The sequence below is a fragment of the Lygodium microphyllum genome, chromosome 7 (genome assembly GCF_053477565.2).
Source record: "Lygodium microphyllum isolate KBCC chromosome 7, Lygodium_microphyllum_v1.1.10, whole genome shotgun sequence".
In the NCBI taxonomy this organism is placed as follows: Eukaryota; Viridiplantae; Streptophyta; class Polypodiopsida; order Schizaeales; family Lygodiaceae; genus Lygodium; species Lygodium microphyllum.
Genome location: NC_141141.1, coordinates 107972751 through 108000673, shown reverse-complemented (window position 1 = coordinate 108000673; position 27923 = coordinate 107972751). Strand labels below are relative to the sequence as shown.

At 41.6% G+C, this 27923-nt stretch overlaps 1 protein-coding gene across 1 annotated transcript; it reads right to left on the bottom strand.

Moving 5' to 3' along the window:
• Window positions 1–24677: 24677 nt before the first annotated feature.
• On the bottom strand, window positions 24678–25793 carry LOC148033808 (putative calcium-binding protein CML43). Its single transcript, XM_087682359.1, has one exon. The coding sequence runs from the start codon at window positions 25671–25673 to the stop codon at window positions 24966–24968; it is 708 nt and encodes a 235-aa protein (XP_087538485.1). The 5' UTR covers window positions 25674–25793; the 3' UTR covers window positions 24678–24965.
• Between the last annotated feature and the right edge of the window lie 2130 nt (window positions 25794–27923).

The following is a 27923-nucleotide window of genomic DNA, read 5'->3' as shown; positions in this document are numbered from 1 at the left end:
TCCCACTAGTGAAAGAGAAAAAGAGAAGAAGGAAAACAATAAAAATGATTGCGAATCTTTGTGTGTGTGTGTGTTCGAGGGGGGGGGGATGGGAAGAAGCAAAAGATAAGAGAGAAGAAGAGCTCTCCAAAGTTTGCCCAACCAAGAGCCTATGATGTTTTCTCAAACTACCACCAAATTTTACAGATATAGAAATTGATTGTGAAACTCTATTTTAAGCAAGATCACTCAATCTATTTATAAGTTGCAAGGTGAGGAATATGTGAATGCATGTGCTTGCATAGGCCAATATATAGTGTGTGAAAGATTGCTCTTTTGGTTTGTCTTTTGTTGTGGGATGATGTGGTTGTCACATAGATAATCTCCATGTTCCATGGACAAGAAATATCATCAATGATGAGGAAAAGGGAAGAATGAAGAGGATGTTAAGGAGACAAAAGTTTGTATGGAGAATCTCAAGGGATATATCTCCATTGTGACTCAAACACGTTGAGGTGGAAACTAAAGATCTTTGTAATATGAAGTCTCTTTTTCACCTTGCTAGTTGAGTGTTTGTTCCTGTGACATGAGGCTAGGTGAATGGAATTGTAGGGAGAGAAAGATGCAAGTGACATAAGGAGTCATGTCTAATACTAGGCAAATAAGAGGTTCCTAGGTATGCCCCACCCTTGATCACCCTATGGGAGCTAGAGGAAGGGAGATGGGGGGGTTAAAGATGGAGCCAGCAAACCTAGGCCATCAGGCATCTCTAACTCAAGAACCTGTATGTGTGGTGTGGATGTATGTGCATGCATATTTCTCTTTCTTTTATCTACTCTCTCTCTACAAGCAAAAGCATGTTTCCCAGAGTTAACACAATATAAATATACATTTGGATTGCTTGTATGAATTGTCTTGTATCATATTGGGAGAGAGAGGGGGAGGGGAGGGAGCTATCAATGCATTGAAATTAAAGTTCTAAAAACGTCGAGTGGCTACACAAGCATTCACATTATGTGTGTGTGTGAGAGAGAGAGAGAGAGAGAGAGAGAGAGAGAGAGAGAGAGAGAGAGAGAGAGAGAGAGAGAGAGAGAGAGAGAGAGAGAGAGAGAGAGAGAGAGAGAGAGAGAGAGAGAGAGAGAGAGAGAGAGAGAGAGAGATGTGTTTAGGATTTAAGAGAAGCATTTGTTACCACACATGCCATAATTTGATGTGAAGTATTATGATACAATGCGGACTGATCGCATCCATGAGAGAGAGAGAAATTGAGGGAGGGAGGGAGATAAACACGGAGAGTGAGTGAGTGACTAAGATTTATATATGTACATGTGTGTGTGTGTGTGTGTGTGTGTGTGTTAGAGGTGAGAGGGAGAGAGAGAGAGAGAATACCGAGTGAGAGGGAGAAATTGCATGTACAACCCTAAACTGAGAGAGTAAAGACATAGAGTAATTCATGAGAGAGAGAGAGAGAGAGAGAGAGAGAGAGAGAGAGAGAGAGAGAGAGAGAGAGAGAGAGAGAGAGAGAGAGAGAGAGAGAGAGAGAGAGAGAGAGGTGTGGGCCATGGTGTTTCATTCTTCCGAGGTGATCGCATGAGTGAATCCATGTTACGTGCTAGAGAGAGAGAAATCATTTACATGAGATGGAGTGCTATTTGATCAAGTGTGCTAGAAAGAGAAAAAGAGATTATACACGTAGAGAGAGAGAGAGAGAGAGAGAGAGAGAGAGAGAGAGAGAGAGAGAGAGAGAGAGAGAGAGAGAGTGTGTGTGTGTGTGTGTGTGTATGTGAGTGAGTGAAGGTAGTGGTGGCAATCGTAGAGATGGTGGGGATAATGGTAGTGGTGGTGGAGATGGCAACATTATTGGCAATGGCTGCAGAGATGGTGGTAGTGGTGGTGGCAGCAATGGGGGCAACGGCCATGGTAGTGGTGGTGGAGGAAGTTGTTGTGGTAGTGGTGGTGGAGGTCCAAAAAATCAAGGGGTGGAATAAGTGGACTATGTGGAACAAGAAATGGAGGTTGCCTAGAGAAGCTCGCTCAAAAAGCTTGCTTCTCACACACACTTAGTTCCCAACAACAATTTACCAAGCACCATGATTAGGATAAATCATAACCAATTTAGCTCCTCTTCAAATAAGAATTATTTTACTTATTATACTAAGAAAGAAGAATATATTTCTCATCATGGAAGGATAATGCAAGATCTTGAAATTAATGTTTTCCTATTGAGTTGAACCTCAAGACTTGAAAAGTATGGTGTATCTTTCCTAAAAGCATCATAGATGCCATGGAAAAATATACTGATGTGAATTTGAGAGAGAGCTCTCACTTATCAAATTTGTAAAAAGCCATGGTTAGAACTTCAAAAGCATGTACTTAGCCATTGAAAAGTGAATAGAATGCTTCATTCTTGTGGGTTCAATCTAAGCTTCTATTCTTTTATCTTATTCTCATGTGTTCTCTGCCATTACTTGACCTTGAGTGCATGATTACACCACACCCAAGTGAGGGAATGAGAGGGTGAGAGCTTCAAAGAGTAAGAGGGTATCACTTCCATCTTCTTAATCTTCCCTTTCTCTTATCCTCTCCCATTCTTCTTGCTTTTGGATGGAGGACAAATAGATAAAAGCTTGTGGATTGAGGAGAGCTTGGTTATAAGGATCAAAGATCACCAAAGGGAGGCATGGTGAGTCCTTTTTCATCTTTTGATATTATTTTTTCTTTCCTTTTGCATGCACAAAATAGACAAAGTAGGAAGGAGGGAGTAGATTGAATGGGATTAGTGCATCTCAAGCGAGAGAGGTACAGGAACCAAGAGTAGAATAAGAGCTCCTGAAGGAATATGAGATCTCCATAGTCTCTACCATTGATAGTTAGAGGACACGAGTCTTGGTTTAGACGGAGAGAAAAACATTGCAAGACCACAAGGTGAAACATCACATGGTAGTCAAAATTGATTGAAAACTCATGGTAGTGAAAATTAGTCCTAGAGACTTAAAAGTAGTTGCATTTGTATCTCCCTTACTTGTCCTATTGAGTGAAGCATTGTCAAGACCCAAGAGCATCAAATACTAACAGAGAATATCCAAAAATCCTTAGCATGCCACTTAAAGGTAAAAAATACAAATTTCACATTGAGGTCCTTGTTCTTGCACCTAGAAGTTTCTAACTCCCATCTCAACTCTTCGGAGTGCATGTGTAGCTCGAAGTGAGTGCGTGCAAGAAGCGAGCTTTTTGAGTGAGCATTTGAGCGAGCTTTTGTGGGCAAGCTCCATTTCTTGTTCCACATAGTCCACTTATTCCACCCCTTGATTTTTTTGACCTCCACCACAGTTTCCTCCATCACCACCATCACTGCCATTGCCACCACCACCACCATGACTACCTCCGTCGCCACTACTACCATCTCTACCATCGCCGCCACTATCGCCACCTCCACCACCACTACCATTATCCCCACCACCTCCATGATTGCCACCACTACCTTCGCTCTATGTACCTCTATTCCCCCCCCCCCCCCCCCCTCTCTCTCTCTCTCTCTCTCTCTCTCTCAGTTTCTCCCTCTATGTGTATATTCTCTTTTTCTCTTTTTAGCACACTCGATCAAATAGCACTCCTTCTCGTGTAAATGATCTCTCTCTTTCTCTCTCTAGCACGTAACGTGGATTCATTCATGTGATCACCCCGGGACAATGGAACACCATGGCCCACACCTCTCTCTCTCTCACACACACACACACACACACACACACACACACACAATTTACTCCATGTCTTTACTCTCTCTCAGTTTTTAGGGCTATACATTCTCTCTCTCTCCCTCCCATCTATATAGATATATGTATATAAATCTTAGTCGCTTACTCACTCTCCATGTTTATCTCCCTCTCTCTCTCTCATGCATGTGATCAATCTACAATGTATAATAATTCCTCACATCAAATTATGGCACATGTTGTAACAAACACTTATCTTAAATCCTAAATATCTCTCTCTCTCTCTCTCTCTCTCTCTCTCTCTCTCTCTCTCTCATAATGTGAATGCTTGGGTAGCCACTCGGTGTTTTTAGAACTTTAATTTCAATGGATTGATAGCTCCCTCCCCTCCCCCCTCTCCCCAAGAAATATGATATAAGATGATTCATACAAGCAATCCAAATATACATTTCTCACTGTGTATCTCTTGCAACTCTCTCTCTAGAGTCATTAGGACTCAATAGAGAGAGAGAGAGAGAGAGAGAGAGAGAGAGAGAGAGAGAGAGAGAGAGAGAGAGAGAGAGAGAGAGAGAGAGTGTGTGTGTGTGTGTGTGTATGTGTGATTTTTATGTAAGAGAAGAGAAGAGGGAAGTTTAAAAATAACATTTGATGAGAGATAAGAGAAAAAATAATTACTAGCGTTCAAATTCTATATATATTTATGATATATTTTAATATGAGACATAGTAGATTGAGACTTTTTGAATGAGCTATATTGAAATGTTTGAACCTTATGAACAAAAAGCTATTCTCTCTTTTGGGACATTTTTTCTCCTAATATAGAACATGAATCATTAACATAATATATAATGGTTATTGTCTTTTGCACTGTATATTTGGAAAAATAAAGACCTTATCAAATATTTAAAAAGTTTAATACTATTGAAATTACAATCAAAATGTGACTTTTTCATCTAACTGTACTTGGGTAAAAAACTTTTAAATAGAGGAAGTTGATCTCAAGTTGGAGAGAGAGAGAGAGAGAGAGAGAGAGAGAGAGAGAGAGAGAGAGAGAGAGAATGCGTGTGTGTATTTTGATAAAGGTCCAAAGTTATTAATGTAAAAGAAACCTAAAGGTAGTATTGTAATATTATAGGAGAGAGTTGCTAGGATTGTTTTAAGCCACAGAGAGAGAGAGAGAGAGAGAGAGAGAGAGAGAGAGAGAGAGAGAGAGAGAGAGAGAGAGAGAGAGAGAGAGAGAGAGAGAGAGAGTGTGTGTGTGTGTGTGTGTGTGTGTGCGTGCGCCTGTGTAAAGATCCAAGGCTATTAATGTAGGAGAGGGTCTAAGGTAGTATCATAAGAGAGAGAGAGAAATTTTTGAAGCCAAAGAAGGGGGCGTTGGCTTCGAAAAATTCTACCACTCTCTCCGATGATTTTTAAAAAGATACCTCTTTCTTGTCTCTCATTAACAATTGTTTTAATCTTCTCTCTCTCTCTCTCTCTCTCATCCAAAAGTTATTTTTATATCTTTCTCCTCCCTCTCTTCTCTATTGAGCCCTAATACCCTTCCAATTGAAATTCCTTACATTCAAAGTATCTAGAATGTATTTTTTATTTTAAAGACTAGGAAAAACAGTAATGAATTACTTAGTCAAGGTAGATTAGAGTTTGTATGAGCAATAATCTTTAAAGTTATATATTTAATTGTGTAATATATACTAGATAAACCTACCACCTTGATTTGTCTCTCTATATGTACATGCGTGTGCATCCATGCATGCACGTGTATGTCTCTTTAAGAACTTGTTTCTATATCTCTCTCTTATTCAAATACCTTGATTTGTCTCTCTATGTGTATGTGCATGTGCATATATGCACACCTATGTGTGTCTAATTAAGAACTTGTTTCTATATATCTCTCTTATTCAAAAAAAAAAAACTCTCTCTCTCTCTCCCTCTCTCTCATTAATATATACACATATGTGTGTGTATATTGGAAGTCCTAATACGCACACACACACATGCATACATATGATTAGTTCAAAGAAGTATAACTATATTTTATAGCATGTGAATATTAATATTACAACAACATTATGTTACGTTAGAAAAGACATGCACAATGAGAGATCAAGAAGATGATCTCTCTCTCTCTCTCTCTCTCTCTCTCTCTCTCATACACACACACATTAAACATATTGATTGGGCATCAAATTTATACTTATTTTCACCAATCAATATCCCTTCTTGCTACCACAACAAATAATTCACAAATGTACAAGTGTTAATAATAAGCTTTTATTTTTTAACCAATGTTTTTCTCTTTCCGAATATGAGATGTAAGTTCTCTTCGATAAGCATGGATTGGTATATAAACATGTTTATATTTGCATCCATTCCAAATCCTTACTAAACATTTTTCTTTATACATGGCTCTAGCAACCTCATTAAACATTGGTTTTTTTTAAAAAAATTATTATTAAATCTTACAAATTTGTGAATTATTTGTTGTGATGGCAAGAAGGGATATTGATTGGTGAAAATAAGTATAAATTTTATGTTCAATCAATATGCTTAATGAGAGAGAGAGAGAGAGAGAGAGAGAGAGAGAGAGAGAGAGAGAGAGAGAGAGAGAGAGAGAGAGAGAGAGAGAGAGAGAGAGAGAGAGAGAGAGAGAGAGAGAGAGAGACCATCATCTTGATCTCTCATTGTGCATGCCTTTGCTAACTTAACATAATGTTGTTGTAATATTAATATTCACATACTATAAAATATAGTTATACTTCTTTAAACTAATCATATGTGTGTGCGCGTATTAGGACTTCCAATATATACACATAAATACATGCACACATATATATGTATATAGATTAATAAGAGATAGATTTTTACTGATAATAGTTTTTTAATAAAAGAGAGATGTAGAAACAAGTTCTTAATGAGACACACACAAGCATGCATGCATGTGTATGCGCATATACATAGAGAGACAAATCAAGGTAGGTTTGCCCCCTACCCCCCAAACACTCTTTTCCTCCATAAATTGCGAGTAGTACAAATTGATATAAACTACATACCAAGGATGCCATTGGTCAACTTTAACTACTCTTTAGGTTTGAGATCTAACTTAGTTAGCATTACCTTATTCAAACTCTAACATCAATGTCACTTTCTTGCTTCATGTGACAATTGACATTTGAGGTTTGTTAAATTTAAAAGTCTTTTAAGGAACCATTACTAGAAAATGAATAGATACACCCAAATTTTAAATCATACAGCATATGCTAGTCCCTAATTGGGAAAAAAAACCACGAATCTAGTTGGGCCAAAAATTACTCGAATGGGTCATCGAAAAAAAAATGTCTGATAAGGGGATGTTGACAACCTCTTTTTTGTGAGAAAAAATTACACATATCACATGCTCTCTCTCTCTCTCTCTCGTCCCCCTATTTTCTCTCTCTTTCACCTATAAAAGGACACATCCCTCTTTTTCACATTGCAAATAATTCCCCCATGACTCTAAATCTGTGACTCTCTCTTTATCCCTCCCTCACTCTCTCTTCTTTGTTTTTAAAAGGACTCCCCTCCCCTTGCAATTCAAGTTTGTGTTTTCTATCCCCTACCCCTCGGCATGGTTATGTCTCTCTCTCTCTCTCTCTCTCTCTCTCTCTCTCTCTCTCTCTCTCTCTCTCTCTCTCTCTCTCTCTCTCTCTCTCTCTCTCTCTCTCTCTCTATCCCCACATTCCTCCCTCTCCCTATCTCCTCCTTCCTCCCCCCTCTCTCTCCCTCTCCCTCTCACTCTCTCTCCCTATCTCTCCATCTCCCTCTCCCTCTCTCCTCTCTCTCTCTCTCTCTCTCTCTCTCTCAATTGGTATTTCATTGGTAATAAAATTGAGGAAGCAATATATCTGTAAGAGGTAACTGTAAGCCCCTCTATCATGGCCAAATCTGATTTCAAAAGACAAGATCATGTCACCCTTTTCAAGGGTGATGAAAGGATTGTAGAAGGTTTAATCCGTCAAACGTTTCACTCACCAAGCTTGCTCCCCTGAACAAGTGGGAGTTCTTATTACATATTCTATCATTATATGATGTTAATAGTGATGTGTGTCCCTGTGTAGGGAAGGAAAGAATGCAAGAACACAGACTAGCCATGCTAGGGGAGGTGGCAACTACCAATAAACAAGTTTGACTCATGGTTTTTTTTTCCCACAATATAATGCCAATAAGAATTGTTTGTATTTTTGCAAAGGGGGATACAATTTTTTATTTTCAACCTATAATGTTGGAGGATGTGCCAGCCACCACCACAGACATCGGTAAACCAACGTGTCTCAATAATATTATCTACAATAACATTTTGAACAAAAATTATGTTGCTAATTATGAGTTTATTGTGCAAGAGGGCCATACTGAAAGTCACGTGGAAGGCCTCTTACAAGACATCGTCTCCCACAAAGCTACAATGGTGCAAGATGTTCCAACCACACATGTAGGTAAACAAACGTGTAAGAAGAATATTATCTATCATTAACATTCAATAAGAAGAATATGTTACTAATCGAGGAGTCGATGTGCAAAGGTCCACAACACTGAAAACCCCATGGAAGACCCCTTGCAAGTTGTTGTCTCCCATGCCACTATGATGGTGAAGGTGGAGTGGCGTCTTGTTTTGTGCGACCCATTTGAGATTGGAGATACACTGCGAAATGATCAACCAATTGAGGCATTCTCTCGATTGGTAGAGGCACTGGAGGAGGTCAACTAACACAAGATGGTTGAGGTTGACAAAGCAACTACAAACACATCATGCAATGTCATGGTGGTTTGTTTCCTTGAAGATAATGTCGTGCATGGATTGGGGGATGGAATTCTATCATGGAACTCCCATACTGAGGCAGAGTCAATCAATGCTATTTATTTGGCTGATCGTGTTCTCAAGGACATAGTGATGTTACTTTTCCTTGCCACAACACACTCCATGGTAGAGCTTGTCAAGTAGGCTGTCGAGGATGGACACCAACGAATGGAGTCAGGGAAGAAGTGTTGGGCCTTATGCATGGCACATCTTTTTCATTGCAAGACACTTGTCTATGTCATTGGAGGTAGAGAGGTGAGAGTTTTAAAGTCATGATATGGTCATGCTGGATACTATTTATGTATCACACTTGTTGGCTCCGTTTAGTGAATGCAACTACTAAAATTAGTATTTCAAGCTTTAAATGTAGGTACATATGCTATATATTCTAGCATATATGCATTCGATATTTCTTACAATGGAATTATCCCTCCAAAGTTAACAAAAGATGACATTACTGCAAATGACTGGGTGCGAGATACATCAGGATCCCCAATGAGAGGTCAATATGAGATCCAATGTTGTTAGACTACTGTAGAGATATTTTGTAAACATTTAGTAGATTCCTAATCCATTATATGACTACCAAATATTGTAGGTGGCATGCAACGTGGTAGGGCTTTTTGGAGCTCATTCTTGCAAATATACACAAAAGAAGGGGACACCATTTTAGATTGCAATGTGGGATGTGGTGACTTTGCATCGATAGCACTAAATTCCAATAGATAGATTGCATGTCTGTATCGATTTGCCAAATATGGAAGATATCTAAGAGCAAAGGTAACATGTTTACATAAACTTGTATAATATTTGATTATAATGTAGTGTTCTTTTTCGTCATATCAATACATGGGTGCTTACCCTTCCACGTGCGCATGTACAGCTACCTCCCACAACCTAAAAATTAATCATGTTCGATATGAATGGGGTGCTTCTACTTGGCCAAAGCAAAAGGGATCGTTACCAGTGAAGCCCTTAGAAGTGGGCATGTATTGGGTGATTTTGCGGTGAGGGCTCGCAAGGTTTTTGAAGAAATATCTACATTGTTTGGCATTGCCATCTGGATCTCCATGAAGGAAGACAACTTAAGTGAGCTACTTCAATTGGTTACAAGTGAATGTGTAAATTCATCAAAGCAAGCACCAACCTTTGCATTATAATATGGACAAGGCAAGTGCAAAGCAACTCCCACAACAACTTTTGCTGGAAGAAGGAGTTACACAAAGCCCCTTTTCATGAAATGTTTTAACTACATTGATTGGCTGCATTTCAGCCCAACAACAACACTATTTGTGGATGATAGCATGGAGAAGATGTAGATAAACCCACCCAATGCCTTTTTATGCCCACTCCCATTTGAGGGAAACCCCATGGACACTATCCTTATGGAGCACATGCTTCCCTACTTGACCAAGCTAGCATGCTTCCGTGATTCATTCCTAGACTTTGTTAGGGATCACCAATTCCACCCTCCAGTACACTAGAACTGGATTGATCTTTTATGTGCATGTTGAATATGTACTTTTAGAATTATTAGATTGTGTTTATTTACAAGTGCAATGAAATGAGGATGAGAGGGAAGAGGAGAAATGAAAGGTGAGAAGGATCGAAGCTTGCACGCGAGCTATGGCGGGAGAGCAAGAGCAAGAAAGAGAGAGACAAGAAATGGGAACTCCAACAGTCACAATGTGTGACCGGGCCTTCCTTTATTCAAACTGTCACTAAAAGAATAAAGAATAAAGTGACGTGACGGGCGCCCGCCACCTGCAGTGTGCAGTGGCGGGTACTGTCAGTGTAGTAATACACGGGGCGGCACGGCGGAGGCGCCTTTACCCCCAACAACCTCCCACTTAAAGGCGAATCTGCCCTAGTGAGAGAGAAAAGAAAAAAGAAAAGACAGTACAAATGTACATAGGTACAAGGGATGAGGAAAGGTGACATCTCATCCAACGCCCATCAACCTCCTGAGCAAAGGCAAAGCGCTCAGTAATGAGGCTCTTCGTGAGCAGATATGCAGGATTCTCGTCAGTGGAGATCTTGACAAGGTCAACAGACCTGTCCTCCACGACACCACGTATGAAGTGATACCTCACCTCAATGTGTTTCATCTTCGCATGGAAGACCGGATTCTTAGCCAACTGAATGGCACTCATAGAATCCGAATGCAGTGTAGGTGTAGCATCAATCCCAAGGTCAGCAACTAGACAGCCTAACCATATGGCCTCCTTGCAAGCCTCAGTGGCTGCAACATACTCGGCCTCAGTGGTAGACAAAGCCGTACACTTCTGAACCCTGGACATCCAAGAGACAGCCCCTCTAGCATAGGTGAATACATAGCCAGAAGTGGACTTCCTACTATCTGCATGTCCTGCATAATCGGAGTCAGTGTACCCCACGACCCCTGTATCCTGGCTGCCATAGCAAATACACATATCTGTTGTGCCCTTCAGGTACCTCATGATAACCTTCACGGCATCCCAATGTCTGCTGCCAGGTGTAGCCATATAGCGTGCCACAACACCAACTGCATGCGCAATATCTGGACGAGTGGCTATCATGGCATACATCAAACTGCCCATGGCTGAAGCATAAGGGATCTTGGCCATCTCGGCCCTCTGCTCATCTGTCTGCGGACAATCGGCCTGTGATATCTTCACATAAGAAGGTAATGGACAGCCAATAGGCTTTACGTCCTGCATGCGGAAGCGCTCAAGGACTTTATGAATGTACTCCTGCTGTGAGAGATACAAAAGTCCCTGATGCCTATCGCGCTTAATGCGCATCCCAAGTATATGTGAGGGCTGTCCCAAATCCTTCATCTCAAAGCTCTTCTTCAGCTGAGATTTAAGAGCATCTAGCTCATCATGAGCTTTCCCTACTATCAGCATATCATCAACATAGAGTACCAAGATAAGCAAACTGCCATCACGGGCTTTCTTCGTGTAAAGACACGGATCCATAGCACTCCTGCTATAGCCCTGTGACTCCATAAAGGCATCAAACTTATGATACCATTCCCTAGGTGCCTGCTTCAAGCCATACAAGCTCTTCTTCAACTTGCACACTAGGTGCTCCCTACCAGGTTCTGCAAAGCCCTTAGGCTGATCCATATAGATCTCATCATGCAAGTCCCCATGTAGAAAAGCCGTCTTGACATCCATCTGATATAGATCTAAGTCAAGCTGTGCAACCAAAGCCAAGACTAAGCACAGGGTGGTCATCTTAACCACAGGAGAGAAGACCTCATCAAAGTCCACACCATGTTCCTGCTTAAAACCCTTTGCTACCAATCTAGCCTTGTATGCCGGCTTGGGGTGTCCAGGGGTACTTTTCAGCTTGTACACCCACTTGCATGGCAAAGCCTTCTTACCCTTAGGCAAGGCAACCAAATCCCAAGTCTCATTCTTATGCAGGGAGTCTATCTCAGACTGCATAGCCCTCTCCCAGGAGTGACTGTCACCCCTGCGCATAGCCTCATCATAAGTGAAAGGCTCTCCTGCATCTGTAACCAAAACATAATGCATAGAGGGCTGAAATCTGTCAGGTGGACGTCTATCTCTAGCAGACCGTCTCACCGCAGGCTCTGCTGCCTGTCTAACTGCCTGTCCAACATCCTGGCCCTGTGGAGGAACTGCTGCAGGCTGTACTACTGGCTGTGCTGGAGCTTTAGGCTCCTCCTGAAAGATCACTCTGCGGATCTCAACCACCTTCTCAGGCTACCTGTGCATCTTGTCTTCATGGAAGACGACATCATGGCTGCGTACTATTTTCCGTGCCTGCGGATCCCATAGGTGATAGCCCATCTCTCCTGACTCACCATAGCCAAGGAGTATGCATTTAATGCTCTTTGGATCCAATTTACTCCTCTTGTCCTTGGGCACATGGCAGAATGCCTCACATCCAAAGACACGGAGATGCGCATAAGAGGGTGGCTTACCAGCCCAAACTTCCTCTGCATCTTGGAAATCCAATCCACTGGAAGGCGATCGGTTTATGACATGCACTGCCGTACTAACTGCCTCAGCCCAAAAGCTCTGTGGTAGGCCTGCATGGCTAAGCATAGAGCATACACGCTCCTGAATAGTCCTGTTCATGCGCTCAGCCAAACCATTCTGGGCGGGGGTGTAAGGGGCAGTCAACTGACGCTTAATACCCCTGTCATCACAAAACTGCTCAAAAGCACGTGAGACATATTCTCCCCCATTGTCAGTCCTAAGGCATTTCAGCCTATACCCAGTCTGGTTCTCAACAAGAGCAAGCCAACGCTGAAAGACTGCCAAGACATCGGACTTTTGCTTTATGGGATAAGCCCACACTTTCCTAGAAAAATCATCAATGAAGGTAACAAAGTACTTCGCGCCACCCATAGACATGCAAGGCATAGGCCCACAAACATCGGAACGCACCAATGACAAGGGCTTACTCATGCGTGGCCTACCCGATTTCTTATGCGTAGACCTATTCTGCTTACCATAAAGACAATGATCACATGAGTCAAAACGTGCATAGTCCAAAGGCGGAAGATACTGCAAACCAAATAACATTTTCATTCCTTTCAAAGACATATGCCCCAAACGGGCATGCCAAAGTGATACATGTGGGATAGAGCCCACTGCCAAAACATGGTCTACAGAAGACCCAGATACAACAAGAGGATAGAGGCCGCCAGCCTTGGCGCCTCTAGCAAGCACAAGTCTGCCTTTGGTAATCTTCCAGGTAGAATCCCCAAAACAGACATGAAACCCTGCATCATCCAACTGTCCTGCAGACATAAGACTGTGCGTAAGCGCAGGTACATGATGTACATCCCTGAGCAAAAAGGAACTGCCAGTGGAAAACTGCAACTGAATATCTCCACAGCCCACAATATCAAGAGACCTGTCATCTCCAAGTCTGACTGAACCAGATATAGTGCGGTAAGAGTGGAACCACTCACGGTAAGGCGTCACATGGAAGGATGCTCCTGAATCCAATAACCAGCACTGTGCATACATACTAGGTGTCTCAGTCAAGTGTGAAGCATCAAAAGAACTAGTTGCAAGTATAAACTCATCACCACCATCGGACTCCTCAGTCTGCGTGACATTAATTTCCTCAATCTTGACGTTGGACTTCGCAGGTACTATGCTGCGATCAGAGGACTTCTCCTGCACTTTCTCTTTGCCCTTATCCTTGCGCTTCTCATTGCGCAACTCATGACACTGTGGTCTAATATGGCCCTTTTTCCCACAATGATGACATTTGCATTGCGCCCACGCGACTTACTACGCGACTTGCCACGAGATTTAGACCGACCCTTTTGCGAGTCACGGCCTCGGCCATTACCACGGTCATACCTGTCATTCCTGCCTGTAACTGTCAAAGCATGACTACCATGAGAGGCATCCAAGTTTTTGCGATTCACCTCTTCCTGAAGAAGAGCACTCTCAACATCTGCCAATTTTAGAGTAGCACTAGAGGCACAAAGAGCAGTACGGAAAACATCCCATGACTCATTCAAAGTCCCAAGCAAGAAAAGAGGAGTTACTTCCTCTCCAAAGGTGATATCCTGTGAAGTCAGGTTCTTCAGTATAGCATGGAACTGGCTCAAGTGAGTAGACATAGTCGCATTATCCTTCATGCGCAGATCCATAAGCTGCTTCAACCAGTACATCTGGCTCGCCGGACTTTTCTTATCATAAAGATTCTTGATCTTATTCCATAGATCCCATGCACTCTGTGCTTCCTCAAATGCATTATAATGTACCTGTTCAGTGAGAGACAATACAATCGTGGACTTGCATAGCTCATCAAGTTCAAGCCAGTCGCCATTGTCCATAGTTTCAGGCTGCTCCCCACTCAACCGAAGTGGCTTAATCTAAGATTTCTGCACCAAGACCTGCCAAATTTGACTCTTCCAGTAAGAGTAGTTGGTACCATCCAACTTTGTAATGTTAAAGATGGCACTATCATGCGAAGATGACGCCATTATGTAGGCTGGAAATGCCCAAACAGTCCAAAACTGCTTGCTGTTTTACTGCAGAAACTGCCCAAAAATGACCAAAATGGGGTCCAAAGGGCGAGCAAAGTGTGCCAAAAGTTGCTGCCCACCTAGTACTAGGTGCGGTACACCAAATCAGGATATTTCAGCATGAAAAGTACACCTTAGTCCACCAATAACTGCTTGCTGTAATAAATTGCAGGTATGCAGTCTAGAGAGCAAACTGTCCCAAAATAGGATCCAATGTCAAGCAAACAATGCTAGGTCCAAAGCTGGCATGAAACAGACATAAGCAAGGCCAATGACAGTGAAAAGAACATGAGCTCAACACCGAAGCATATCAAAATAACATCTGCCAATGAAAGGCACACTCCCAGACACTCTAGACAAAGTGTTCCTGTAACTGCCAAAACCTGACACAAATAGGTGTCTGCTCAAAGAGAAAGATCCAAATATGAGACTCAGCTCATAAGCATCCTGTGTACCAAGAGTACATCAATGCATATCCATAAAGATCAGAGTATGATCCCAAAGTCTCAATGCGTATGTAGCTGCTCAAGACATAAACTGCTCCAAATACATGTAAGTGCTCCAATAGCATGCAACTGTCAAAGGTCAAGCAAGCATGTAAAATGCTCCCACTGGCACAAAAGGCGTACAAAGCGAGCTCAAAAGCTCAAACAACCCAAGAGAAAGCACCAGTGATAAGTGACCCTGTCAATGCATCAAGCGCATCCAAGAGAGCATGACATACATGAAGCACCGGTCGTATTAACCATGAAGTAATACATAAGCCCAAATAAGCTCTCGGTCAACTCAATGACATCCAAATAGCAACCAAGATCAGTGATCAAGTAAGCCGGGAATGCTCAAATACATCCAAATCCAAGCTCCAAATGTCGGTATGGCATACACGAACCAAATAGCATATGTCACGAACCAAAGCATGTAATGCAAAAGCCTAACTGTCAAGCAGAGACATGAGGCATAGGCGGTCCACGAGCATGCCAAGTCGGTCCAAATGCCAGTGAAGACGGAGCTAATGCGAAGCTCAAAAGCATCCCATAATCTCATACATATACTCCAAGCCGTCCCCAAATGTCAGTGACATCATGCCAAATCTCAAAGCATACATTCGGTACCGGTAGGTAAGTGCCAAAGCCTGTAAAGTACCTTCAGCCCACTGTTATTCCAGCATGTATTTACTGTTCTAAACAGTAGATTTCAGCCCCGAATTCAAGCCAAAATCATGGTCAAACCAAATGCATACATCCCCAATACATCCGGGTAGGAAGTAGACCGCATACGGACATCAAATAAGGTAACCGGAGTAGAGTATAAGCATCAAATGCCAATGCCAAGTGTGGCTGCCCTGTTTCCAGCACTGTATAACAGTAAATAACAGTCCCAAATCAGCCAATATTTTAGGCCAAAATCATGGCATAATCATGTGCATACATTCCCAAGGCACTAGGCATCATGTAGACCGCATATGGGCATCAAATAGCACAACCGGAATGGAGTATAAGCAACAAATGCTAATGCCAATGGTGCTGCCCTATTTTCAGCCTGTTATGACAGTTTATGACAGTCCCAAATCTGAAGAGATCAACCCCGAATGATCAAGACCAATGCCCAAAGCTTGAATGACATCAAACATGAAGTCTATATCCCTCTTGATCAAGGTAGAGAGCAAGAAGCAATGGCCAAGTGTGGAGCTGAAGTAGATGAGTGCTCATAGCCTGGAAAAAAATGATGCAATCTGCCCTGTTGGTGCTGAACTTGCTCCTACTCCACATGGGCTGAAAAGGGGGTAATGGGGGGCTCAAGAAGGGCCTATCAAAGGCCTATGACAAGCCTCTTTGAGCCTTGATAGGTGTAAGGCACAATATGAGGGGAATAAGCTTCAAGGGTTTGAAGCTATGGCTGCCCTTGCTGTTTGCAACCTATAGACTGAAATAAAACCCTGAAAGAATGATCAAATACCTCAGTATCAATGCCTTGAAGGTGCCTCAATAGGCTGGGAAGGTGCTCGGGAAGCCGGGGAGTGACGGGAGCTCGGGGAGATCGAATATGGCTGCCGGGATGGAGATCCAATGCATGAAGCGAGTCGATGCGAAGGTCGGGAAGCACTGAGTCGAGCTCGAGCAAGAGAATGCCAAGCTCTGATACCAGTTGAAAGGTGAGAAGGATCGAAGCTTGCACGCGAGCTATGGCGGGAGAGCAAGAGCAAGAAAGAGAGAGACAAGAAATGGGAACTCCAACAGTCACAATGTGTGACCGGGCCTTCCTTTATTCAAACTGTCACTAAAAGAATAAAGAATAAAGTGACGTGACGGGCGCCCGCCACCTGCAGTGTGCAGTGGCGGGTACTGTCAGTGTAGTAATATACGGGGCGGCACGGCGGAGGCGCCTTTACCCCCAACAAGAAAGAGAGAGGAATATGCAAGTGAGGAAGATTTTATATAGGCATTTGCTCAATTGCAATGCTACAATATGTGTAAACAAAGCATGTGCAAAATATCTAGGGCAGGGTGGAGTGTAGAAACATGCATGCATGTGAATGTATATGTGCACAGTAAATTAAGTAACAATGAGGTAATATTATTGTCTTGATATTAACTATTCAAACAAAGTGAAAAAAAAAGATATTGCACGTTATTGTAGCGAGTGTAACAAACTATTTGATACCCTATCCTCTTGTAGTAAGTCCACACAATAATGCTCAATTGAAAGTAGTGAAAACATGTGCAATGTAGTTTCGCTTATGTGTGCAAAATGAAAGTGATATATAAGGATATAATATTAAATCATGTACATAAAAGTGAGAGGTATGTGAATGTATATATGCTTGTGGGATAACAATGTGATATTCTTTTCGTCCTAATATTAACAGCTAAATGTGTCTAAGACAATTTACTTCATGCAAACCCTTGACCCTTGTAAAAATAAGAGGGTTGTAAAAAACGGATGGATGACCCTTGCAAAATTAAGAGGGGAGAGAGAGAGAGAAGTTACTAATTTAGAGAGAGAGAGGTTGCTATTTGAGAGAGAGAGAGAGAGAGAGAGAGAGAGAGAGAGAGAGAGAGAGAGAGAGAGAGAGAGAGATTGTGTGTGTATGTGTGTAAGAGGGGGAGAAAGAGAGGAGTTGCTTATTTGTTATAGTGCTCTGTGATCTAATATTAAATAGTTGCTTTATTTACTTGCTTTATTTGAGAGAGAGAGAGAGGGGGAGAATAAGAGAGGGAGAGAGAGTGGATGTACATGTATTTGTGAGGGACACATGGAGAGAGAGAGAGCAAGTGAGAGAGAAGGTGAGTGTAAGAGACGAAGAAGCAAGAAGTTGGAGAGAGAGAGAGAGAGAGAGAGAGAGAGAGAGAGAGAGAGAGAGAGCTGTACTTGAGGTAATTAACATGGGGGGAGAAATATGGGAGGGAATGGTAGTGGTGGAAGTGGTGGAGGTGGTAGTGACAATAGTGGTGGAGGCGGCAATAGAGGTGGTGGTGGTGGTGGTGGAGATGGTGGTGGCAATAGGGGTGGTAGTGGTGTTTGATATGTGCACAAGAGAATAGGAGGAATAAGTGGAATATATGGAACAAGAAATGGAGGTTGCTCAAAAAAGCTCTCTTAAATGCTCGCTTCTTGCCCTTCCCCACTAAAAGATTATCAAAATTTTGACCACATCTAATCAAGCAAGCTATGACAATACTTTGTCAACAAAATAAAATGAAATTGTGCTAAGAGCTAGCATAGTTTTTGCTTCACTAGTCACACTATGGCCAATTCTAGAAAAGTTATTTTACTTCCAAATATGAGGTGCAAGTTCTCTTTAGTAAGCATGTGTTGGTGTATAAACATGTTTACATTTGCATCCATTCCAAATACTCAAAGGTACACATAATACAAGTGCTTGCATGCCAAATATGCCTTTCCTTTTGCTACATGATCCATGAAATCTCGACAATTACATATTGGGTTCCTTGCAATGTGCACATTGCAACACTCTTGCAAGACTCTTGAGTTAGTTGTCTCTAATTTGAATAGCTCATGTTTTAAGGGCTTCACCAATACGTGGCCCTTCATAGCCATAGGTAGCAACAATGTTGAATCTAGCCTTTTCCTTATAGCTCATGAAACACCACTATGATGTCAATGTGAGCCCTTATTAGCATCCACTTGTTGTTCTGCCTTTTGTGAAACAACCCCCCACTCTCTAGCATATGGATCTCTTCTACAGTCAAAATTGTGCCTTGTGCCACCCATCATAGTTGTTGAACTTTGGGTGATGTGTGATGAATGGAAGAAAAAATGTTCCATGTATGGTCCACACTATCATTTTAGAACCACATCAACTAACATTGCATTCCATGTTGATTGGTAGCTTCTCCACTTGAGTTGGACCACTCTATGATACCCCAAAACAAAGGGGCAAGTACCCTCCATGTGTCACGTTTTTCATTGGTTTCTTGCATTTTCATTATATTGAGCCCCCAACCAACCGTGACATTGGACATGTTGTAAGTTGGAATCCTTCTTATAGCCTAGATGGTGTCATGAAGGTCCGTCTCCACTACCATTTCCTTCAAAGAATTCAAAGATAGTGCCCTTGATTGGTCAGAAGGAAAAGGATTTTCTTGTGCCCTTTTTTCTAGGTATGTTTTCAACCACATACTCAAGACTATGAGAGGTGTTTTCTTCCTATAACCCCACTTTCCCATCAACATTTTGTTTCCTCATGATAGTTACATTGTCACCTTTAAAATCAGGTTGTTGATACATTTCGGTTCCAGCTACAACCTCCTCCACCATCCTTAGTGCCACTGTTGGAATGGGGCCAATCCCTTGTTGTACTCGACTCAAAAGCTTTTCTATATGAGGTCCCACACCATGAAACTTTCCTCTAACGAATGTATGCCATTTTGTGCTCCATAATAGAGTACTAGTCAAATCATTGATACACGCATCATACACACTAACAGTCCCTTTGAATCCCTCACTAGCCAACCAGCTTGCATGCATTTGCTCTGCTACATTTGTGGTTGGCATATGAGAAAATGTCCTCTATTACCTATACAAAAACCAGCATGAGAGTGTGTGGAGTGTGAGAAAAGAATCATAGCACATATCACACTACATACTTTTACATATTAGTCTTACCTTGGCAATGTGTCAACGTGGCTATATGATATGCCACCAACTAAGCCAGCAATCCGTAGAAATATTTCAATTTGCAACTTTTCCTGATGTTGAAATGCATGGATCTAGAGCGTGGCTATGGCAGATGGAACACAAAGACAATGGTCATGATGACATAGATCAGATAGACCAATTGTTACTCACATGAATTAGGTTCCAAGATAGAAGCTTGGACTCATAAACACAATCTTGAGTATGACACTGACTATGACTGAAAGGACAAAGTATAGTTGTATTCCATCATTGAATGATAAAAAGGTACATCATTTTATAGGATCATGGTAGTCCCCTTTTTCTCCACTGTGCATATGGGATTCAAGACATCTCTTCTTGGAGCATACATCATTCGTCATTTCTCAACACCCCCCCCTCAAATGATGAGTCTCTACTGTTGTTGGCTTTTGCTCCCCCTACATGATGACATGGCCCGAGAGACTAGCTCTTTGCCAACCTAGTCAAGTTAAGGCTTGAAACTTTACATCTTTGATAAGGGTTTTGTTTTGCAAGAAGGCATATCCACTAAGGGAAACAAAATCCACTATGGGGAAGATAAAGTCTTCAAAATAATCTGTCAGAGTTGTTGTTGATGGCGGAAGCATCTTCTTCTTCTTCTCTTTCATTCATGAATTGATTCTAGTGGTTATCATTTTGCATCTATTGTGCTCTTTTATGGTGGAAACATTCACTGGCTATATGTCCAGTCTTACCACCATAATGACATGTCATCCGATCTTTGTTGCCAGAGTTGAATCCTTGGCCTCGGCCTTTTGCTCTAGTAGCTCCTTTGGTGTATAAGAGATTTTCCCTAGATGATGGGACACCATCTTTTGCATTCTTGTTCTTTTGTTTATTCTCTTCATCAATAAGAGAGTGCTCAATATCTTTCTGTGACAAATTAGGTACATTGCTGAGAGTAGAGACAAGATTTTCATATAAGGATCTTGGTTTACACTAGCAAGGAGTACAGTAATTGCTTCATCTTCATCTATTGTTTTCTTCAGAGTGGCAAGTTGAGTTTTTAGACTTTCTTGTCAAGCTCATCCCAAGCCTTTTTAGCATCTCTAATGCCAAAGATATGGTGCAATACGTCATTAGATAGTCCCCAGGCAATGATGCCTAGAGCCTTGTTGTTCATCTTTTTCCACTCCTTTGTCTTGAGCTGGTCTTCTTCAACGAGCCCATCTTCATCATCTTCCTTCTTGCTATCTGCATCATCCTCAAACATGTCCCACAAGTCCTTTCGCATAAGGTGGTACATGGTATTCTCCTTCCAGGCATGAAAGACTTCTTCATTGAACTTGGCTATTTGCTCAAGCTCTGCCATGTTAATCAGCTTCAAATAACCAAATGAGGAGTTGTAGTTCAATGTGTCAAGAGACACATAAAGATCAGTGTCAAACTGACACTAGTTGAGTATCAATGGAGGATATTATTCTTTGAGCTTAGTGTTGGATGTCGGTGCTTGAGGTCTTCAAATCTTCCAAAGTCTCCTCTCCTTATTGGTTTAATGGGTGAATCTTGATGTGAACTTCAGCGCTTGTAGCTCAATGATTAAAATCATTGTCGATAGCTTCAATGAGAAGAACCAGTGAAAATTTCAAGCTTTTGAGGTTTTGGCTATGGAGTCTTTAGGGTTTTTTATAGGCACGACTGTTTTTTCTTCATAGCAGCCGATAAAGGCAACCATTTGATGAGTCCTTTGATGGGGAATAAGCTCATTAGCCCACCTTTGATGGCCCTATGGTCACAGGGAGGATCGCAGCTTGTGCGCCCAACAGCAACAGTATGACCAGAGTTCCGGTGCAATTCAGATAGCGATGGCAAATTTTGACAATGCTGGGGCAATGTTGGTGTTTGATGTGACACAAAGAAGGTTTGAAAATGGAGTCATGAGCTAGATAGAGATGACCAGAGGTGAAGAGAGACTAGAGAGGTAGTGTATGGAGCTGTGGCATGCTTAGTTGAGCTCTGATACCATGTTGAAATGCATGGATCTAGAGCATGGCTATGGCGGATGGAACACATAGATAATGTTCATGATGACATAGATTAGATAGACCAACTCAAGTGAATTAGGTTCCAATATTTATGGCCAAAGCAGCTGAAGTGGTGATATCCTATTTTGGAAGCTAGCAGGATCATGTGGCCCACCTTTTGCTATGCTACTCCTCAAACTAATTCTACTTATTTCCCCTACCCATGTTAGCATGAGAAGTTTAAGGAGTACAAATCTAGAAGATCAAAGATTATGTCTAAACTACTCGAACGGTGACTAGGTTGTGGTGCAATGGATAAGAAGTCAATACGAAATTACCATCTTAAGGTGAAAATCAAATACTTCATCGTAAGGTCAAAAATTTCACCTTCCATGGGTTCTAAAGTTGCACGAGTCACTTTTGACTAGTTATTCATATCATTTGATGTCAATTAAACTACATTGGGTTAATTCATGCTAACAAAAGTCTTTCATTTTAATGTAATTCAGGAAAAAAACAACCTTGTGATAAAGGTCGGATTTCACAATGAGGTGGGTTCTAGTCACTTATGAATGTTTGATTTATAATTTGAGGTCTACTATGCTTGCTTCGAGGGGGGAAGGGCAAGAAGCGAGCTTTTCGAGCGAGCATTTAAGCGAGCTTTTCTAGGCAACCTCCATTTCTTGTTCCACATATTCCACATATTCCTCCTATTCTCTTGTGCACTTATCAAGTACCACTACCGCCCCTACTGCCACCACTCTCTTTTAGTAATGTCCGCTCTCAAAGAGATATACAACCATTGGATGCCCTAACACTTCTTAAGTTCCACCTTGCCCTCATCTAGAATCAAGACTTTTGATCCTTATACATTGGGATCATGGGAGATTTCTTCTCTATTTGAATTGGCCACGAGGATTACCTACATGACTAAAGGTTCACTGATTCCTTTTCCACCATACAGGGGGAACCTTCCTCTTGTGGATGATCTCATGCCATTGGCTTTGGTTTGGATATTGGTGAGAGTGTGTAAGATATCCTTCATTGAAATTTTGGTGGGTTTCTTTTCTAGTAGTCAACGAAAATCTCTTAGTTCAATAAGCATTGACTTGGAAATGACAGACTTGGTTGAACTTGAGAGTTCCAATCCTACATCTAAGAAAGATTATGTATCATCTAATCAAAGATGAGAGTGGCCAACGCTACAGTTGGTTTATAGAAAGTGGGATAGTATTTTAAACATCCATAATCTCAACGGCCATACTCTACCATACTCTATTTCCCTAATAGATTTGGCTTGAATTCTATCAAATAGTGATGGTCACGATCATTCAACTCTAACCCTAGCAATATTGCAAAAAGCCACCCAAAGAGCGGGTCATCCATAGGGTGTGATCATTAGGACCTCCACCCTCTTATTTTTCAACCCCTCACCCAACATTCTTTAGTTGTATAATGACTAGCATACCATGTTTAACATATAAGTTCCTTCATTGCATCCTTGGCACTCCTTACAAAATTACCAATCACATCACCTAAACAAAATTACCAGCAGTTCACCATGATGTATGCTCTAAAATATCACACACCCAATCCTAGGTAGTTAGTAAGGTGGCAAACTAGTAGTTAGGCCCCCTTAGACCTAACTCTCAACCCTTCTACTCCTTTCTTGAAGGATAATGCCAATTAGGCTGGGCTTTATTACCATCTATCTTATACCCATGATGCTAGGCTATTCTTACAAAAGACACAACTCACTCACCATGACCACATAATCCATATCGTCGATGGTTGTCCTACTCTCAGGCACACGGACATATCAAGTACCACATCTTGAAATTACTAGCAGCCCTCCTTGATTGTACAAGCACCATGGATGGATTAGTACGGATAAAAAAACTAGCACAATAATTTCATCACAACTTATGTAGTAAAATATGAGTTGCAATGCACCTTTCTTTCATATGAAACCACCCATTACCAAAACCAAACAAATTATTGGTTAATAATAATCATGAAAAACATTGTAAACTTGAGCTATAATGATTTGGTATTGAGGCATGGGTGTCCTATTGCTGAATGGAGTCATGTTTGCCATCTCTTCGCTTGGATTTGTATCGACATTGTTTCTCGCATTAGGAGCAATGATGATTTTAAGAAAGCATTCAAGCAACATTGTAGGGACATAAGGTTGCTAAGCAACATATTTGGTAGTGTTAACAAATTCCCTCCTTACTTAGCTTAGTAGTGGAGTATGGTAAGCTAGTGCTTGATGTCTCATGCTCCTTTCATGGTAGCTCTTTCCTTGGGGGGGTTACTCAATATATAAGTGTAGCACGTGAGTTCAAAAGAAGAGATATTTAGCTATCTCTTTTGGACATATTTTATGTACAGAAGTGTGCCATATATAGGGTCATTCATAGAATGAATATAAAAGGGGTGTCTTTTATCTAGGAAAACTCCACATGTATTTCTAATTAGGACTTGGACACATGTCATATAAAGGGTTTATATGTAGTTCCTTAGGCTCTTCCAAGAACTTATTGCTTGAGTGGTAGCGTGTTGGAGTATGGTGCTGTGTGTTAAGAGTAGAGGGGGTGTGTGTGTGTGTCGTGATGCCTTTAGGGGTTGTTCCAAGGTCCCTTTTCATAGTTTCTTGGGTACATTGTCTCTAGGATTGGAGTGCCCTTTAGGGGTTGTTCCAAGGTCCCTTTTCATAGTTTCTTGGGTACATTGTCTCTAGGATTGGAGTGTAGATGGATCCAACTAAGGTTGATAAAATTCGCAATTGGCTAGATTTAAGAACATTGCATGATGTCCATAGTTTTCTAGACTATGTTATTATTGTTGACGGTTCATAAAGTCAGTTTGCGGAGGTTTTTGCACCCATTCATGCATTGTAAAAAAGGGCAATGGACATTTAGATGGCCTAAAAAGGACATCGCAACATTCAATAAGCTTAAGAAAAAGCTTAATCCATATCAAGTATTGATCCTCTTAGATCTTAGAAAAGTTTTAGTAGTCTAGGGTGATGCATGTGGAAACAATATTGATGTAGCCTTCATGCAAGATGGACGAGCTATTGCTTATGAGATTAGATTCTTACATGGTGTTGAAAGAAATACATCGGGTAATGAGAAAGAGGTGTTACCCATTGTATATACTCGTCCTATGTGGAAACATTATAACATAGATCATAAAACTTTGCATGTTTTTCCTCATACTCTTAGTTATTTGAAGGCTCTCCAAGTATTTGTACATTAAGATGACACAAGTGTACCACCTCAGTTCATCATGTGGTGGAAATCCGATAAATCAATGAGGCCGTCTGAGTTGGAGTCGACACGTTCCAAGATGCTGTTGCAGAAGGCAAGGTCTTGGCATTGCTGAAACCCCATTGAAGTAAGAACTTGTTGAAGTTCGGTGGCATCAATGAAACCATTGCCATCCAAGTCAAAAACTTGGAAAGCTTGTTCCAGGGTTTCATCATCAAGCGTGTGCTCATGTACTGCGACGGATGATGGCAATGATGATGATGATGATGGCGATGATGGCGGCGATGGTGGTTGGTCTAGAGAACGGTACAAGTGTTGGAATTGGTCCCAGTCAAGTTGACAGCCGGGTGGTTGAGCGGGATTGGAGGAGGAAGAGGATGCGTAAGGGGCAAGCAAGCCAATGAGGCCAGGAAGTTCATGGTGATGTGGAGTGTGCGCGGAGGAATGGAGGAGGTTGAGGTTGATCAGGAGCTGGGTGAGGTCGTCTACAGTGACGAGGCCATCGCCGTCGGAATCCAGCTGATGGAAGAGCCGGTGCAGAAGCAGATCAACAGAAGACGAAGACGAAGACGAAGGAGAGCGCAGGCAGGAGGCGAAAGCGACATTGTTACGAGGCGAGAGATGGAAGAGGCATAGTCTGGAGGACATGGAGAGGAGAGAGGCGCAGTGCTGAGAGAGGAGCTGGAAGAAGACGATTGGCCATGACCGCCGCCACATATTCGCTTGGTTACACAGAGGAGAGCATGTTCGCTTGCTGCTGTTGTGTGTAAAGCTGGCTGGTGTTTTTCGCTGCTTTATCGTGACGATTCGTTCCCATCTTCCGGAAGCTTCCGCCTCCCTTCCCTCAGTCGTTCGTCTCCTAGACTCACCCTTTTTCCCCCGAACATCATGATTGTTTGTCATGCCTACCTAGTCATCCTTGACTCGCTCTAGTCTCTCCTCTTCTTAATCCTTTAAGTACATCAAGATTAAGGTTAGGGTTTCCCCATTCCCCTTGGGCATTTTGTCATTTTTGTGGCCTTTTCCAGTCAATCATGGCCTTTCGTACATAGAAGTAAGCTCTTGCCTTGTTGAAAGAATAAACTAGACATGGAACACTAGCTGCCAAGTATAATTTGCACGAGATGGGGGTTGGCCTTCATAAGATAATGGTACAAAGTGTTACAAAGATAATTGATGTATTCCAAAAATTTTATGAATTGGTTTCTTTGTCTTGCCTGATATTCTTGTCTTTCCTCTTATGACGTGCTACCATATTATTAACAGTAATATAGTATTAAATAAACTACTTAAAAACATGTCTAAATACCATCCAAAATGAACTACAACTATTACAAATCTAGCTCCTATATATTCTGAAACCAATTATATTTATGGTAAATCTATACTTAAGAACTTTGATCACAAACTAACTTTTAGGCTTTCTAAAAATATAGCCTTAATTTAAACTAGTTATGAAATTAGCTAGTTGATTCATTTTACAAGTAAGCCCATCAAAATCTAACCCAATGTAATGTACCCATCATGGTAACCATATAGTTATAAAAGTAATGTATCTCGAGGCAAGTGATAAACTAGGGTGAAAGTAGTTTGGTGGTATAAAAATTATACCCATGTTTAGTTTACCGCTTTGGTTCTCTTTGGCAAACTTGGAGGGAGTTTGATTGTACTTTAGCACCCAATTGCTCGCGATTGGTGGACAACTCTCGATTTTCAAATTCCCTATTGTTTTACCCATTGGTTTGGCTAAGTTTTTGGGGCCGATTTCGAGTCATTTACATTAGCCAATTCTCTTGGATTTTCCATTGGTGTACTTTCATTATGACTGGTTCTTTGAATGATAATGTTATTTTCAATATTCAAAAGCTTGATGGCACTAGTAGTGTTATCCCTAATAAGTCCGCTTTCTCTCTTGATGCTTCTTAGTTGAGTCTACATATTCTTGATATTGGCTACTTGATTTCGGGGCTTCCTATTATGTTACAGCACATAAGTATTGGTTTCAATCATACTGCAGTATGACAGGTTTTCCGAGATTGGAGAAATGACTTGGCTTTGGATATTATTGGCATTGGGGATGTACGTTTATAATTTTCTTTAGGCAGCTCTTTTACTCTACATAATATATGTCATGTATGAGATTTGACCAAAAGCCTTCTATCTACTAGACAACTGGATCATGCAAGCTCTTATGTATCTTTTGGTGATTCCGTTGAAAGGGAGCGACGGATCGAAGGTTAGACTCGAGAGCTATGGCGGGCGAGCAAGAGCAAGAAAGGGAAATACTAGAAATGGAAACTCCAGCAGTCAAATGTGTGACCGGGCCTTCCTTTATTCAAACTGTCACTAAAAGAATAAATAATAAAGTGACGGTGACGGGCGCCCGCCATCTGCAGTGTGCAGTGGCGGTGATTATCAATGTAGTAATACACGGGTGGCTAGGCAAAGGTGCCTTTACCCCCAACAACCTCCCACTTAAAGGTGAATCTGCCCCAGTGAGGAGTGAAAGGAAAAATAAAAAAAAGACAGTACAACATGTACACATGTACAACAAGATGAGGAAAGACGCCATCTCATCCCATGCCCATCAACCTCCTTAGGAAGGAAAAGCGCTCTGTAGAGAGGCTTTTCGTGAGCAGATCTGCAGGATTCTGGTCAGTCAAGATCTTGACAAGATCAACAGACTTGTCCTTAACGACCCCACGTATGAAGTGATACCTCATCTCTTTGTCTTTGCATGGAATATCAGATTCTTGGCTAACTGAATAGCACTCATAGAATCTGAATGCAGTGTAGGGATAGCATCAATAACTAGGTCAGCAACTAAACGACCCAACCAAATGGCCTCCTTGCAAGCCTCAGTGGCTGCAACATACTCGGTCTCTATATTAGAAAGGGCCGTGCATTTCTGCACTCGGGACATCCAAGAAACATCATCTCCAGCATAGGTGAATACATAGCTGGAAG